The 14,252-nt window shown below is 41.1% G+C and overlaps 1 protein-coding gene across 1 annotated transcript in view; it reads left to right on the forward strand.

Annotated features, from left to right (window-relative positions):
• LOC311504410 (glutamate receptor ionotropic, NMDA 2A-like) overlaps window positions 1-14,252 on the forward strand; it is a gene marked incomplete at both ends in the record, with an annotated part of 89,322 nt that overhangs the window by 13,018 nt on the left and 62,052 nt on the right. Inside the window, 2 exons of the mRNA XM_084567463.1 lie at window positions 8,672-8,896; window positions 8,997-9,155. Coding sequence (XP_084423589.1) covers window positions 8,672-8,896; window positions 8,997-9,155 — 384 coding nt within the window. The remainder of the gene's footprint in view (window positions 1-8,671; window positions 8,897-8,996; window positions 9,156-14,252) is intronic.

Here is a 14,252-nt window from a genome sequence, read left to right on the forward strand (position 1 = left end):
CTGGGTGGGTGGATAATGATACATACTGTGCTTCGGTAAATGCGGAGCAATCTCTGGGAATGTAATCCTTGGCACGAATGGGTCAGAAAAGCCATGTCTAAGTATGTGGTTTGAAAGTCAACCTGTATTACGATTCTTCAGGGGTGATGAACTGCAGCTGTTGACTTCTCATTATCTGAACTCATCAACTTATCAACTTAAACATATAATTTGTACCTTTTTCTATTAAGGTTTTCCCAAAAAATGTCAAATATTTTTGGAGTTAATTTCATTTATTTACAATCCATGTCATATAATTGTCATACATTCATGAAATGTAAGAGGAGATGTTCTCAGGAGATGGAAAGATTGTGCCCTTACTGTGCTCTTTAGATTCTTAAGGCTCATTTAAAGTACTGCGGGACATAACCTACCGTAACCTACGCACGTAGCCTTTACTGGTGCAAACCATTTATACTTGTCAGTGTGGCTCGCTCTGTAAAAACACCACCCGAACACTAGTCGGCGCTGTGTCTTTTTTGCCAGTCTAGTTCTACTTCCTGCTTCAGTTTCTACTTCCTGTTTCACATTCAACAATAGCGACTGAAACTTTTGCCGAAATTTTGCAGAAGATGAGCCATACGAATGTTTGCGTCGCCATACCTCCTCGGTTAACCTTTCCTCGGTGTGTTCCATCTTTATTGATTCAAAACAATCGAAAAGATGAAGAAGCAGCTGGAAATACTAAAAAAACACTCTACCACCAAGCAGAACAATCACAGCTCTTGCGGACGGCGTTGCCGTGGCGCATAGTTACTTTTCCGGGGAGGTGCACGTCAGCTAGGGCAGTAGGGTCTGCATGGGGTCTGGGCTGTCACCTTAGCTACGGCATCAAACTGACACAGAAGCCTAAACTCGCATATAAACCATTAAAAATCATCAAGGAAGCATCTGAGTCCTAAATTGAATCTACAACCACTGAAACCCTAAAGATCATTGTTTTTTTCGTGACAAGAACAACAAGTATTCTTACCACAGATGGTATAGCTTATCTCACCATCATGGAGGCAGTCTAAGATTATATGAAGAGACTAAATCCACTCAATAATTATGGCAAGTGTCTTCAACATGGTGGAAAAAAAAACACATACCTGCTAAGTACCTTGAAAATCTGCTTAGGAGAATTAGTGCTGCTGAGAGGCAAACGGTGGTCACGCCAAATATTGAATGGATTCAGATATTTTCTGTTCCTTGTACTTTGTATGAAATACAGTATAAAAGAAATAAAAATAACAACTTTTCATGACATTTAATGACACACTTTTATTACCCAAAACCATTGCATTGTACTGTATTCCTGTCGTGCATGTTAAAATTAAGACTGAAACTTTTATTCTTAAGGCTTCTCATTAATAAGATCATTTAGAAAATAGACATTAAAGCATTAAAACTGAGTCAGATGAACTAACAGGAACATGTGTTGGGTTGGGTTTCCTAGGAGAAAACCCCTCGTACGTGACGGCTGTATGTCTTTGTTCAAGATTCAGAGAGTTTCAATTATTCTATTACAGTAATTCAGTTAGGGGACATTAACTCATCCTCACATACCTTCTTAAAATAATTGGTTAATTGGCCGGGTGCACTCACTTGCAGTAGATTTATTTAATTGAGTTTGAGATGTTCTGTTCCTCATTGGAATCTGTGAAGTTGCGACGGCTGACAACTGCCAACATGACTCTGAGCTTAAAGTGACTCCAACCCACTTGTTTTCGTTGCTAAAAGTTTGCGTTTTAAAGTTTTTGTGTACGTGCAGAGCATGGATTAACACTGGAACAACAATGGATCAATAAATCTAATGTAATGCGTTTAAGTGGGACGGTTTGTAATTGTCTGACAAATGTAATGGGAAAAAAATAATTATATGACAATTAAATAAACCAACGCTAGAAGCGGCGATATCATTTTCAGTTGACAAACCAAAAAGTCGATTTAAGAGTCGTTATTTGCGTACGCTTCAGCAGCTTGGAGCGGCATTGATCTCGTCCGCATTTGTCGTTATTAGGTGGCCGCCGCGCAGAGAGATGATCTCCTCATTATTTACCCTGCTTGCTCTTATTATTTCTTTCTTTCCCTCACAACGCATCACAGTTTTCAATTGTGTCTCCGCCATCACTGCCGCTGTTATTTATTTATTTATTTATTTTTAAATCACTGATCAAATGCGCTGTGGGCAGAGATTCAGAGGTCTGGAAGCAGGCTAATTCGTAGCAACACCTCATTACAAGGCGACTCCCAAAGAATGCAACCCTGATAATTAACGGGCAAACTGCTGATTCTCCCCGTCTTAATGTCCAGGTCAGAGTCCTTCAGAAAGCTTGATCTTTACACAAGATGGATGTGGCCCTCTTGCCGGAAAAACCTGTATTTAACTCATCTATTAATGTGTCTTTATGCTGGCTATTTGATTCCAGGCTTTAGGCTAAGCTATATCAACCGGCTGCTGGCTGAAGAGTGAACCGATTTTATAGGTACGGTGTTTACAGTGAAATCAAAGGAACTGATGCAAATGTAATCATCAAATTATGTGTAATCACCACATGATAACTACGTCTGATGGAGCTAATTTCAGCATCACAGAGAAATCCGCTCAATATTTCTCAATGTCTGTTTTTAAAGCCGGCTTTTAACAGTCACAATTGATTAAAATGTTAAATGACAGCTGGATGAATGTTAAGATGGTAGTCTCGCAGACATTATTCAAACTCATTAAACGCGGATGGAGTGCGGAGTGTGTGTCTACTCCCGGTGTTTACTTGTCTGCTTCTCTCTTGGAGCGTAACGTTTGAGAAATCATTGTTCCAGGGTTTATCGCGACCCCTGAACACACAAACAAGCATATTGCGTGCAAATATTGTACTCGCGTTGCACTGCGTTTAATTTAGCAGCATCTATTATCATACACGCAGTGGAACACGAGAAAAGTGAAGAAAAGTTGCTTCCTTGCAGTCATGTAGTTGCTTTAATATTCACATTTCTACGTCTACAAATCTACCACGACGAACGCAGATGTGACTGTTTACTACTTGTTTACCTGCTCCAGACCTATACACTCCTAACCATACCTCAAACGGCTGCTGTTGCATGTCTAAGATGTCAGTGACTCTGTGCAGCTCTGCTCCTCTCAGTCACACATTAGCGTTTCTGTCTTTCCACGGTGTGTGTATGTGTGTGTGTGTGTGTAAACATCGCAGGTTACGCTCACAGTCTGTGCAGTTAAAACACAGATTTGTAAACTTCGCCGGAGCCATTGAAGGCATTTGCCGATGGATGCCCATCAGGCCGCGACGGTGTAAAAATACACGATAGGCGAGGTAATTGTTTTCACACCTTTTAAAATATTTCCCTGAAATATTCCCCTGAAGACGTCACACCGCCATCTGCAAGAGGTTTTTAGTTTGTTACCTAACCGAGACGCGGCCTAGCACAGGCTGCCCAGTAATGTGCCGAGCACGGCTAGCTTCTCACAGTGCGACTGCAGCCAAAAAGAACCAAGAGACAATAAAAGTGGGTGGCCACCTCTTCTTTTAAATTCTGTACACTTATGGATCCATCCAAACAAGAGACATGAGTCCTCTCTGAATGTGTCTGATTCAGATAACTATTCCACATTTCATTGACGTGTGCTTTGTAAATATCTTTTTGATGCATTCAAGGTATATTCCATGCATTTGAATGAGCATTACACAGTGACTGCAGGTTGCTTCAGGACAACGCCGCTAACTGTGCCGGCATGGTCGAGTTATGAGCAAATGAAAAACAAAATGGCAACAATCTAAATTCACTTGATGTCCATGTTATTTATCCTGTTATGTGAGATGCAAGCTTGCGTGGATTCAGTGAATTATGACTCCCCTCGTCATGTGAATGCGTTTAGCATTTAAGGAATGGCACAAATATCAGACTGGATGAATGTGGTTGACTGCGCACTGCGGTACGTTTATTAGGGCTCATCCAATATTCAAAGGTCAGCTTTACTGATTTTCCCATTCTCGAACTGGAAATGGTATTAAGTTAAGGTTGTGGCAGAAGGACAAAAATGAAGAACGTTGCATTCTGCCAAAACTCAATGACAGCAGAAATATGCAGCGGCCGGTGAGACACAGTGAATTATCTTAGTTATAGCGTGCGGCGCATTACCAACATTTCCACCATATTGGTTTTTATAATAAACAAAGCCTGGATGTTGAGTTGTGACTTAATTTAACCTAAAACTTGACGTCTTCTAAGTTAACTCATTATGATGCCTGTAATTTTGATCCTTATGATCTTATTTGCTGTTTTTTAATTTAAATTTTTTTTTTAAACAACAACGTTTTAATGACTCCTCCGGCGTCAGTTTTACATCGTATCAGATTAAGACGTAATTTTCTCAGTTAGTGTTTAATCAAGACCTCAGCAAATGGTTTAGAAAGTTAGAAATTTCATTTTAATGGGGATTTCTATTTCACTATTACCACATTTTAATTTAGTTTTCTGGGCTTGGTTTCTTCCTTGATTTATTACCCCCATTCCTTCCCCATTTTGCCGCTGAACTGCATCTTCTGAGATCTAGTTTATATGCAGAATCCACCTAAAAGACAGCCCCAGTTACTGTTAATTAGCTGCTGCTTTAGTAAATCAGGCGCTAATTTCATGCAGATTGCCAGTTCAAATATGTACATAAATCTGGCTCCGACACTCAAAGTTTGGAACTGGGTAATATGGGGATTAACAAACCAAATTGAAAAAAAGAAAAAAAAACTTGTGATGCTAACATTAAGAGTAGAAAAAATGGGACGATGTTATTGTAGTGCTGCAGTTCCTATCCATGTCTATGCCATAGCGCACAAAAGAAATGTCACCCAGAAAGCTCACAGGCAACTGTTGTCGCAGATTTGTGCGTCCATTGTTAATGTGCATTTATTTATTTATTTTTATCTAGCACAAGGAGCTGGCCCTTGAGCAAACGTCGATATAATAGTGATGGCTTCACGGTCACATCTGTGGCGTCAAATGAACCATATAGGATGATGAAGACAAGCCCCAGAGATTGCCTGACTTGTTTTAATGATTTGTTATCGTATTGTTCTTCTCCCCGTCCAGAAGCCCACCGCTGCAGATGTATTTTGTTTGGCCGCCTCTTTTTAATGCATCGAAAGATAAATCCTACTGCGTTATTCACTGTTGAGCGCTCCCATTTCATTGATCATCTGCTTTTTTTCAAAAAAAAAATAATACAGAGACAATAACAGATAGTAAGTGTAAAATCAGCATCAATATAGGACCAGGGGTTAACCACAAAGTCAGATTTGGAGTTTCTCAGACAGAGAAGAGGAATTATATATAAAGGATGTTACGACTGAAGCCTTTAAGTGAAACCCTAAAATATCTGCACATTAAGACACACCTTGTCTCTGATTAAAGCGGATCAAATGTCCCCATTGCAAGTCTGCAAATCTACAAGAGCAGGTATTATATATTGATATTTTAAGGAAGCAACAACACAACCAAGAGCCTAGTTTGTGTTATCATCTAGATGCTCTAGACATGCTTCATTGGTGACGAATGAAAGATTAAAAATGAAGCCTGATAGATTTATGCGATTATACCCACATCATGAGCTTCATTATATCCGAGGAAAATCACCCCGGGTTGTGTTACAGTGTGCACAAAGACATCCTCTGATTCTAGTCTGTGAAGCAGCTTGAGCGTCTCCCAATGCCAGCTCCCATTGAAACACTGGGTGTGTTGTCTTTAGCTTTGACAGGCGCATCGTCTTTGCAAATCTAGGTTTAACCTTATAGTTGGAGAGGAACACTTTTGGACAAGACTCGTGGCAAATCTGTGCAACTTAGGAAGCAGTCTATTTTACTGTAATAAATGAGCTAAAAATATCTCTTTCAGGTTGGCAGAATACTTGAGAATTATGTCCAGAAATATAGTTGCATTATGAAGATCGTGCATTTTTCACCGTCATGGCAATATTAGCATAAATGCTAATGCAGAGGGAAACAGTTACCCCTCACAACATCCCTTTTGGAAGCTAATCACAGGAGTCAGCGGACATGATTTTAAGCACAAATGCAAATCCTACAAGACAGCGGGAACACTCGGTGACCCGAAGTTTTCCAGCCACGTTGACCATTTTGGAAACTGTGGCACAGCACTCTCTGGCTTCCAGTTATGTTAGCTCTGATGCTAACTCCAGGGAAAGTTAGTGTAATCTTGTCCCGTCGGTTGGAGCTGACGCTAATTCCCTGGGACAGGAGTGTAGCGGTGTGTGATTTAGCGGCGTATGCTAAGTGCTGCTGGAGCTGCAGGCTAGTCTGTGGGCACCAGGGCAGAGAGAGCAGGCTGGGAAAAGTACTGACTTGACTAACTGGCCTGATTAGACCGGGTGTGAGATGACATGGATCAGATACACACAGTAACGCAGCCGTAAAGACAGATTGGAACAACTAGAGAAAGAGAGTGAAAAGAAAAGAAAGGTGAAAACGGTAATAGTCGATATGGGTGCAAAGCAAGGAGAGAGGAGGATGGAGATATAGAGAGGGTGGGTTAAATCTGTGGACGTGGCGCTCTCTCCTGGGGTGTTATTCGGTTGCGCCGGACTGTGGTGGTGTAAGAAATTGGCTGAGATGCAACGTAGCATTCGCATCATGGTTTCATTAGCTCTCATTCAGCCCAAGGCATTTCACACTGCATTTCATCGTCTCATCTGCTTCCCTTAGATATGCTCACATTACAGGGAAAGGTAGCACAGACAAAGCGGAAACTGGGAACAGGATCTTAGACGTCCCTGTATTAGACCAAGAGCTTGGTTTGGAAACGGAGTTGAGAGAAATGTTGCTTTTTATCTCAGTGAATGTTATTGATTGATGCTGACACTTGTTTGCCTATAGCAGTCTGGAACGCGTCTCCTCCCCACGAACGAGGTAATCAGATTACATTTATTTCAGGGTTATCCATTAATAGCTGGCACTTTACTGTGAACGCGGCCTTTGGGCATAGATTATGTTCAAATAAAGGCAGGCAGCGGAAGAGAGATTTGGCCAGTCTCATGAAGCCCGATTAGCAGTTCAGCAGAAATAAAGTGAGATTTAATCCCCGTCTCCTAATGGTTGAAACTGAGTTGAGTGATTTTTTTTGAAAGAGTACGGAGGACGGGAAACTCTACCTCCAGTTTATGCTAATCTCGTAATCGTTGATCATCTTTAAATGGCAGTTACATATCAGAGTCATAAACACAAGTCAGTCTTGTGTTACAGCACCTTTTTTGAAGACATGCTCAGGATGCACACACTCATATGTCGCTGGTGTGAAGTACATTCACTGTAAAGTACATTTTTTAATGAGTTTCACGTAGTGTGACACCAATGAGCAATGAGCAAACTATGAGCGTAAGAGAAGTTAAAGATGACAGCGAGCATGAAAACCGACCACAAAATTTTTGTTGGGGGGAAAAGTGGTCTAGAGTCACTCTGTTTGAGAACTGATTGTGCTCCTGCAAAGATGTGCTGGGCCAATCAAATCATTTGAGCAGCCTTTATATCGTGATAGACTCTATCACGATATAAAATGTCATAATTTTAGAGTTTTAGCCCTGCAATAAAATATGGATTCACCTTTTTACTAGGGGTGGGACCGATTAAAAACAATTAATCTAATTAATTAGAGGTTTCGCGATTAATTAATCTCGATTACATTCACATTTTAATCGCATAACAATATTTGCCCCAAAAAGCAAATGCTTTTAATTTAAATGGATTTTTGCGGATGACTGAATCCAATAATAGACACAGACATGAAGATTGTAAACTCAAGCTCTTTTAAAGTCTGGAAAAATGCATTTAATTGCATTTCAATTCAAAACAGCAGAAAAAGAAAGAAAATATCCCTATCCAAAACTGAACGGACCTAAAGTTAAAGTGCCACTGTAAGTACTTTAAGTACTTTTTCAGAACAGTATTGATTTTAAATGGTAAAATAAATAACAGCTCCAGCGGTTTCTGTGCTCACTGCAACATGTTTTGCATTTAGATGGGTACCGTAGGGTTGAAGTGCTTCAGTGGTATGCAAACTCTTTTTTTGCACAATTTTCACAAAACGCCGCTTTCATCAAGGCTTCCACGAGGTAGTTTTTTAAAATAAAATTTGCCTTCCCTCAGTCCTAGCAACGTGCTTTCTTCCGATTCCTCCATTTTGGATCGTTAATCGGTGTACCAGGATATCGTGCACTGACAAATGTTCCGCGTTGTTTGGAATGCAAACAGTTAACGTAATTAACGCGTTAAAGTCCCACCCGTACTTTTTACACGTTTTAGATCTTGACAAATGTCTCTCTTCCTATTGCAGATATGTTATTTGTTACTGACCCACTTTGTTCATTTCACAACGCTCATTTCTGATCCAGAAACCCAAGACTAGAGATTCCCAGATGAATATTTAGATTAAATTTAAACTTAAAACTTAGACACATGATTATGTTTTACCTTTTACATTTACAGACACCGCATGTCTCGTCTCTTGCCACTGATATCATGCAGGTGAAGCTTCTGCATATGAGCTTGGTAACATAAATTCAGGGTTGAAATTGTCAGTCGGTTTCATCACAGCATTCATTCAATTTTGACATTTATGTGTGTCTTTACAGGGTATGATGGGTGTAGTGGGCTGGATGTTGCTCCTACTCTCTCAGATGATGTTGCCAGTGGAGTCCCAAAAGCCCCCGGGGCTCAGTGTGGGTGTGATCATGGGCCAAACTCGCCCTGTCTCAGACCAGGAGGTGCGGCCACCTCGGCGCCCAGACGATGCCCTTGATATATCCGTCGTCACACTGAGGATCAACCAGACGGACCCAAAGTCTGTGATTACACAGGTGAGAAAAAAAACAAAAAAACTGCAAATTACATTCTACTTTATCACTCACGCACACAGTCCTTTGCTTGAGTCTTGAGTTTGTTTCCCTGTGTCCCAAGGTGTGTGAGCTCGTGTCTCGCACTCGTCTCCACGGCATTGTGTTTGCTGACGGCACCGATCAGGAGGCCATTGCCCAGATCCTTGACTTCCTCTCCGTTCAGACGCAGCTTCCAGTCCTGGGAGTCCACGGAGGCTCCTCTATGATTATGGCTGACAAGGTGAGAGGCGAGCACTGACCAGTTCAAGCACACACACACACACACACACACAGAAAACACACTCCGCCCTTCTTCTTTGTGTGCACAGTGTTTGTTGTTGGGGAAATGAAATTATGGAGCTGTTATCCCTCCTCAGAGCCTTCTTTCACCGATGAAGGTTAATGGTTTTTCAGCCTACAGGTTTTCAGATGGCATCGCAGCAATTAGGTCAGATAATAATTTCATTGACAGACGCGGCATTGAGATCAGCACAATACTTTACGACTACACAAGCCGTATCAGAAGCATTTCTCGCTGTACTCAGTCAGTAGGTATGCGACTGCCGTGGAGTTACTTTAAGCTCTTTTCAGTGGTTATCTAATGGATGTTTTGAGGTTGTTTGTGTTAAAAATGGATGCTGCAAATTAGGAAGTGACACACTGGAGGATTTTGAAGCGTGTTTGTTCTATCAGGCGTGCTGCATCAGACGATTTTTTAAATTTATTTATTTATTTATTTTCAGTTTAAAGAAGGAGCACTGCCAACTCTGTAGGATAAGACTTTTAAATCAGTCAGTTGAATTGATGGCTGCTATCACTCCGAGAAGTTTTATGTTAATCAGGATTTTAGAAGGTTACAAAGTGCATGTTTAAAAGAATTCATCAGGAAAGGAGACTCGGAGAAAGCTTTGCATAGAACTGTTACTACGATTCTCCAGTGTATTATTTTTTTTATTTTAGCAGATGACGAAGCACCGGTTAAATAAATATGCAGATCTGTTTCTGGTGCTTAGGCTAAAACTGGGCTATTCAATGCACAAAGAAAGAAGAAACCCTGAGCTGTACGCACTGCTGCTGTGTCATGTTTAGTGCTTGGTGAGATGACAAAAAAAATAGATCTCTAGGTTTTAGTAAAAGGAAAAAAAGCGAAGAAGATATTCTCTAAGACTGGATTTTTATTTGTTTATTTATTTTTTTCTGGTGTGATGAACAGAGAAAAGTTAGGAATGTACATCTCTTTCTTAGATGAGTTCTCTCTCCGGTGCTGACTCTGTAGACCTCTGCAGCTGACAGGCTGAAGAAGCTTTGATAAAAACACAACTAGTTCTTTAGCTTTTAAATCTCTCAGGGCACAGCAGCCGAAACACAGGAACCAATAACTGCCGCAGAACAGCATCCTTTTGAAGTACGGTGTTGACGGGGGATGCTGTGTGCGTGTGTGTGTGTGAGGAAAGAAAAGAAAAAAAAAGACAAAGAGAGAGGGAGGAAGGTAAGGGAACGCTGGCTTCAAGGTTGTAGGGAGTGCAGTTGCGACGTGAAGGTCACTTGCTTGAACTCCCCGCTGTTTATATAATGATAAGGAAGATAAATAAGTAAATCAGGTTTTTCCTCTGCTTTCAATCACTGCAGTTAACGTGCCATTAAACCGGGTACTTAACCCCCAGCTGTTCTAATTGATCTGCTCGGTGGCCAGAAGTACAAGAGTACGGTCATTTTTGGCAGCTCCCAGGTGTGAGCGTGTAGCCCGTAGCCTGTAACTAACCAGCCCCCCTGCAACTGTTCCTGCAGGCCTTATCCTGTAAGTAAAAAAAAAAAAAAAAACGTCCCCAGCTTGGTTTAAATTAAGGGTAAAAGCAGCCCTCTGGCAGGCAGTTATTGAAGCTCAGTGAGTCAGCAAATCTTTCAGAAAGCATTGCTGGTAGCTTGTCTGAATTCTGATGTGTATACAGTAGTTGTTGTAGTTCTCACTTACCCGCTAGAAGGAAGGAGTGCACATATTTAGGGAGAAGCCGTGCAGCGGCAGTGAGGATCTTCTGGATGTGTGTCCAGATAATGAATATGAATAATTCAATGTTTTCTGCAGCTGTGATTAGTTGTGATTATTTGTTGTGCATAGCATTTTATTCATTTTTGGCATAAATATGTCGTAAACGTTGTTCATCAATCACAAAGAAGAATTACAGGGAACACCTTATGTTCCTTAGCTTTAAAACTGAACTTAAATAAACACACATGCTGTTCTGTTGCTGAAATCGTAGACTGTATAAAGATGAACAGCTCCTCAAAAGTGAAGCCAATGCAAGTAGAGCCCCCCCTGGTGGCTGCTGGCAGTATAGGTCATAAGCTCCACCCCCTCCATGTTAGTGGATGGGACTCTGGGACCTTTCGAAGAATGGAAGGATGGTTTCTGTTATTTTAGGTAGTTCATATAATGTTGATGCATACTCAAGTGTCCATTTTTTTATGATAAGTTTAGAAACAGGATGTCCTGCGATAGACTGGCAACCTGTCCAGGGTGTGCCCTGCCTCTTGCCCAATGACAGCTGGGATAGGCTCCGGTCCCACCACGACCCTCCAGAGGATAAGCGGTTATAGAAAATGAAAGAATGAATGAAACAGGATGTGACTACAAGTTGCCATGCCAACTACTCTATGAAGAGTAGAAAAACATAAATTAATGAATAAGTACAGTGTATATTAGTGTATAATCCAACATGTCCATGTAACCGGTGGAGGTGGGGGAGAGCGCAGTATTAGTTAAATGAAAACGCGAGTGAGTCTGGAAGAAGTGTGGGCGGGCCGTGGCTCCACTCTCGGACCGTACTGCGCAGACTCTAGCTCATAACTTGCGAGATGCCGCTGCCCGTATCCCAGAGAAAATAGCATCAATTTGGCCAATGCAAGGAGGTGGGGACGCATTGTCCATATTTATATACAGTCTATGCGTGAAATCAATTAAATGTAATACACCAATGTCTGGTCGCCATATGGATATATACTTGTATCTATTTACAGACCTTTATCTTGTGTATCTTGTGTCTGTATGTGTCCCACTTGTTCTCTTTTTTTAATTTTCATAATTTTCTAAAACGTATTTAACTACATTGAGGTCAACATGTAACCAGATTCAAATTCATGCGTCTTCCTTCTGCCGAGCCAGTAATGTTGTCACACTGGTGATGTTCCTTTTTGGGGAGGAGAGGGGGTTGTTATTTGTTAGATTCTTAATAAATTTGTGGGCATAAATCCAATCAAATTTAATCCCAGATAAACCCAAAGAAACCAACAAACAGTAACATTGAGAAGCTAGAACCAACAAAGGTTTTTTTCTTCCTCTTCATGATAAGTGCCTAATCAGAAGTGTTTGCCTTAATCAATGAATCATCACTTTCATATCTCGCCTGGTGTCAGAGCCAGAGACCTGATTTTATACGGAGGTGATGGGAACTCTCGGCGAGGTCGACACATGTTTTGTGCTTGACACTCACGCTGTGATGCCGCCAGAATCACAATGACCCCACTTGAATACTTTTTCTCAGCTCTATTAGCTCTTCTTTTTCATTTTCACAACATGAAACACATTTAAGCATCAGTGGTGTGAATACCCAGCAAACATAATTAGAAAAAAATAAAAAAAAATCTGGCTCCCTGTAATTCATCTTGGCACGGTGACTGCTGCTTTTGTACCTGCTGTCAGTGGTGTAGTGATAATCTAGAAGATCGAAATAAATCCCACTGGGCTGGTAACAATTCAGCTTGATTACTGTGGGCTAACAAACAATATTGTGCTTTTTGCAGCGTGAGCGGGTAGAGCCTCATTCTCTCTGCAAATATATACATAGCTCCACGTTCCCTCTGTTAAATCAAATTTATACCTGAGGAGTGGAAGAGAGCTGCTCATCCCAATGGTACCTCGAGTATCCGAGCTGGGCTCACTTGTATTCCAGACATCATTCTTTAGACAGGGAGCAAAAAAAAAAAAACAGAAGGAAGAAGACGGTGCCAGGAAAATACAGAAAAAAAAAGTTCAGCAGGCAAGTGCTCCAAAATAATAGATATACATGGATGTGGGCAGTGCAAGTGTGAAATACTTGGTGTTAACGCAGTGTTAAGCTGCCAAAATGCAAACTTAACTGTCATGATTATGTCACATTTCAAGTAAAGGCTCTCTGCAGTTGTCATTTTTATCAGCTATTTAAGCTAGCCTCATAGCCATCACACTGTGTCACGTAAACAAGAACAGGCACTGCAGACACCCCTGAAAACTCATAAACAAGATGGCAGAGACCCTTAGCTTACAGCGGCGGCTCCTCGATTTAAAAAAAAAAACCCCAAAAAAAACACTTTTTATTCGTCAAGACCTTCTTGGGTTTACACACAGCATGACTCCTGTGCTCGGTGACAATCGGAGTGCTCTTCCCGGGAAGCAGAATATTTTTAGTTGCCTCTGAGTTGTTGTTTGGTTGAAATGGTTTCAGACGGTGGATTTAGTTTAGTTGTTTGTGGTTTCCAATTACCACTTTTTATTGCCCTATTTAGGATTTTTGCTTTGGGGTCTGTTTACGAACTGCCTCATCAAAACCACCTATACCAGCGGTTTTGTTTTACCACCACGAAAGCTGTAATAGAGAATACTTTTGAGTCTGCAATGGGTGTTTTGGAAGTTAATTAGGGAGATGAAATCCTTGCTCCCATTTACCCGCTCGAAATGGTGACTAAAAATGTTTCTTTACCTTTGCTTTGCAATTAGGTTAGATTCTTTGACGAGTTAATATCTAGCGAGGAGCTGGGGAGGAGCAAGGGGTCCATCTGACTCAGAAACAGAGGAGGGCTTATCAACCGAAGATAGAAGATAATGACATAAAATGATTAACTTGACTGAAGTGTTGGGTCTACTGCGGCCAGAGTTTTTGTGGCAAGTCAGACTGTACATGTCTATATTTCATGTACAAGTCTATGCCCACAAGTCATCATAACCCTAAATCTGTACAGCTACACTAGTTTTATTCATCAAAGCTTCTGCACATTCACTGTTAAATAAAATAATAATACAGCTACAAGTTAAAAACAAGGCATACAGCGCGTCCATCTCTTAAATATTACAAAGACGCAAGCTTGGACTCTCCTCAGCTCTTCGTATTGGTACGAATGTACTGTAGTCCCTATATATGAAGGTTTACACTCGCCCAGTGGTCACCGACTGGGCTCTTCCACTATCACCCTACATGTTTATTCAACTAGTTTAACTCTTAAATCTCCCCTCAGCCCCCCCCGACGGCTGGAAACCAAACAGCTTTTTTCCCCCAAATGAAAACATTCTTTTCCACTCACGGCCTCC

This window comes from Chelon labrosus (assembly GCF_963514085.1).
Source record: "Chelon labrosus genome assembly, chromosome: 2".
Lineage (NCBI taxonomy): Eukaryota > Metazoa > Chordata > Actinopteri > Mugiliformes > Mugilidae > Chelon > Chelon labrosus.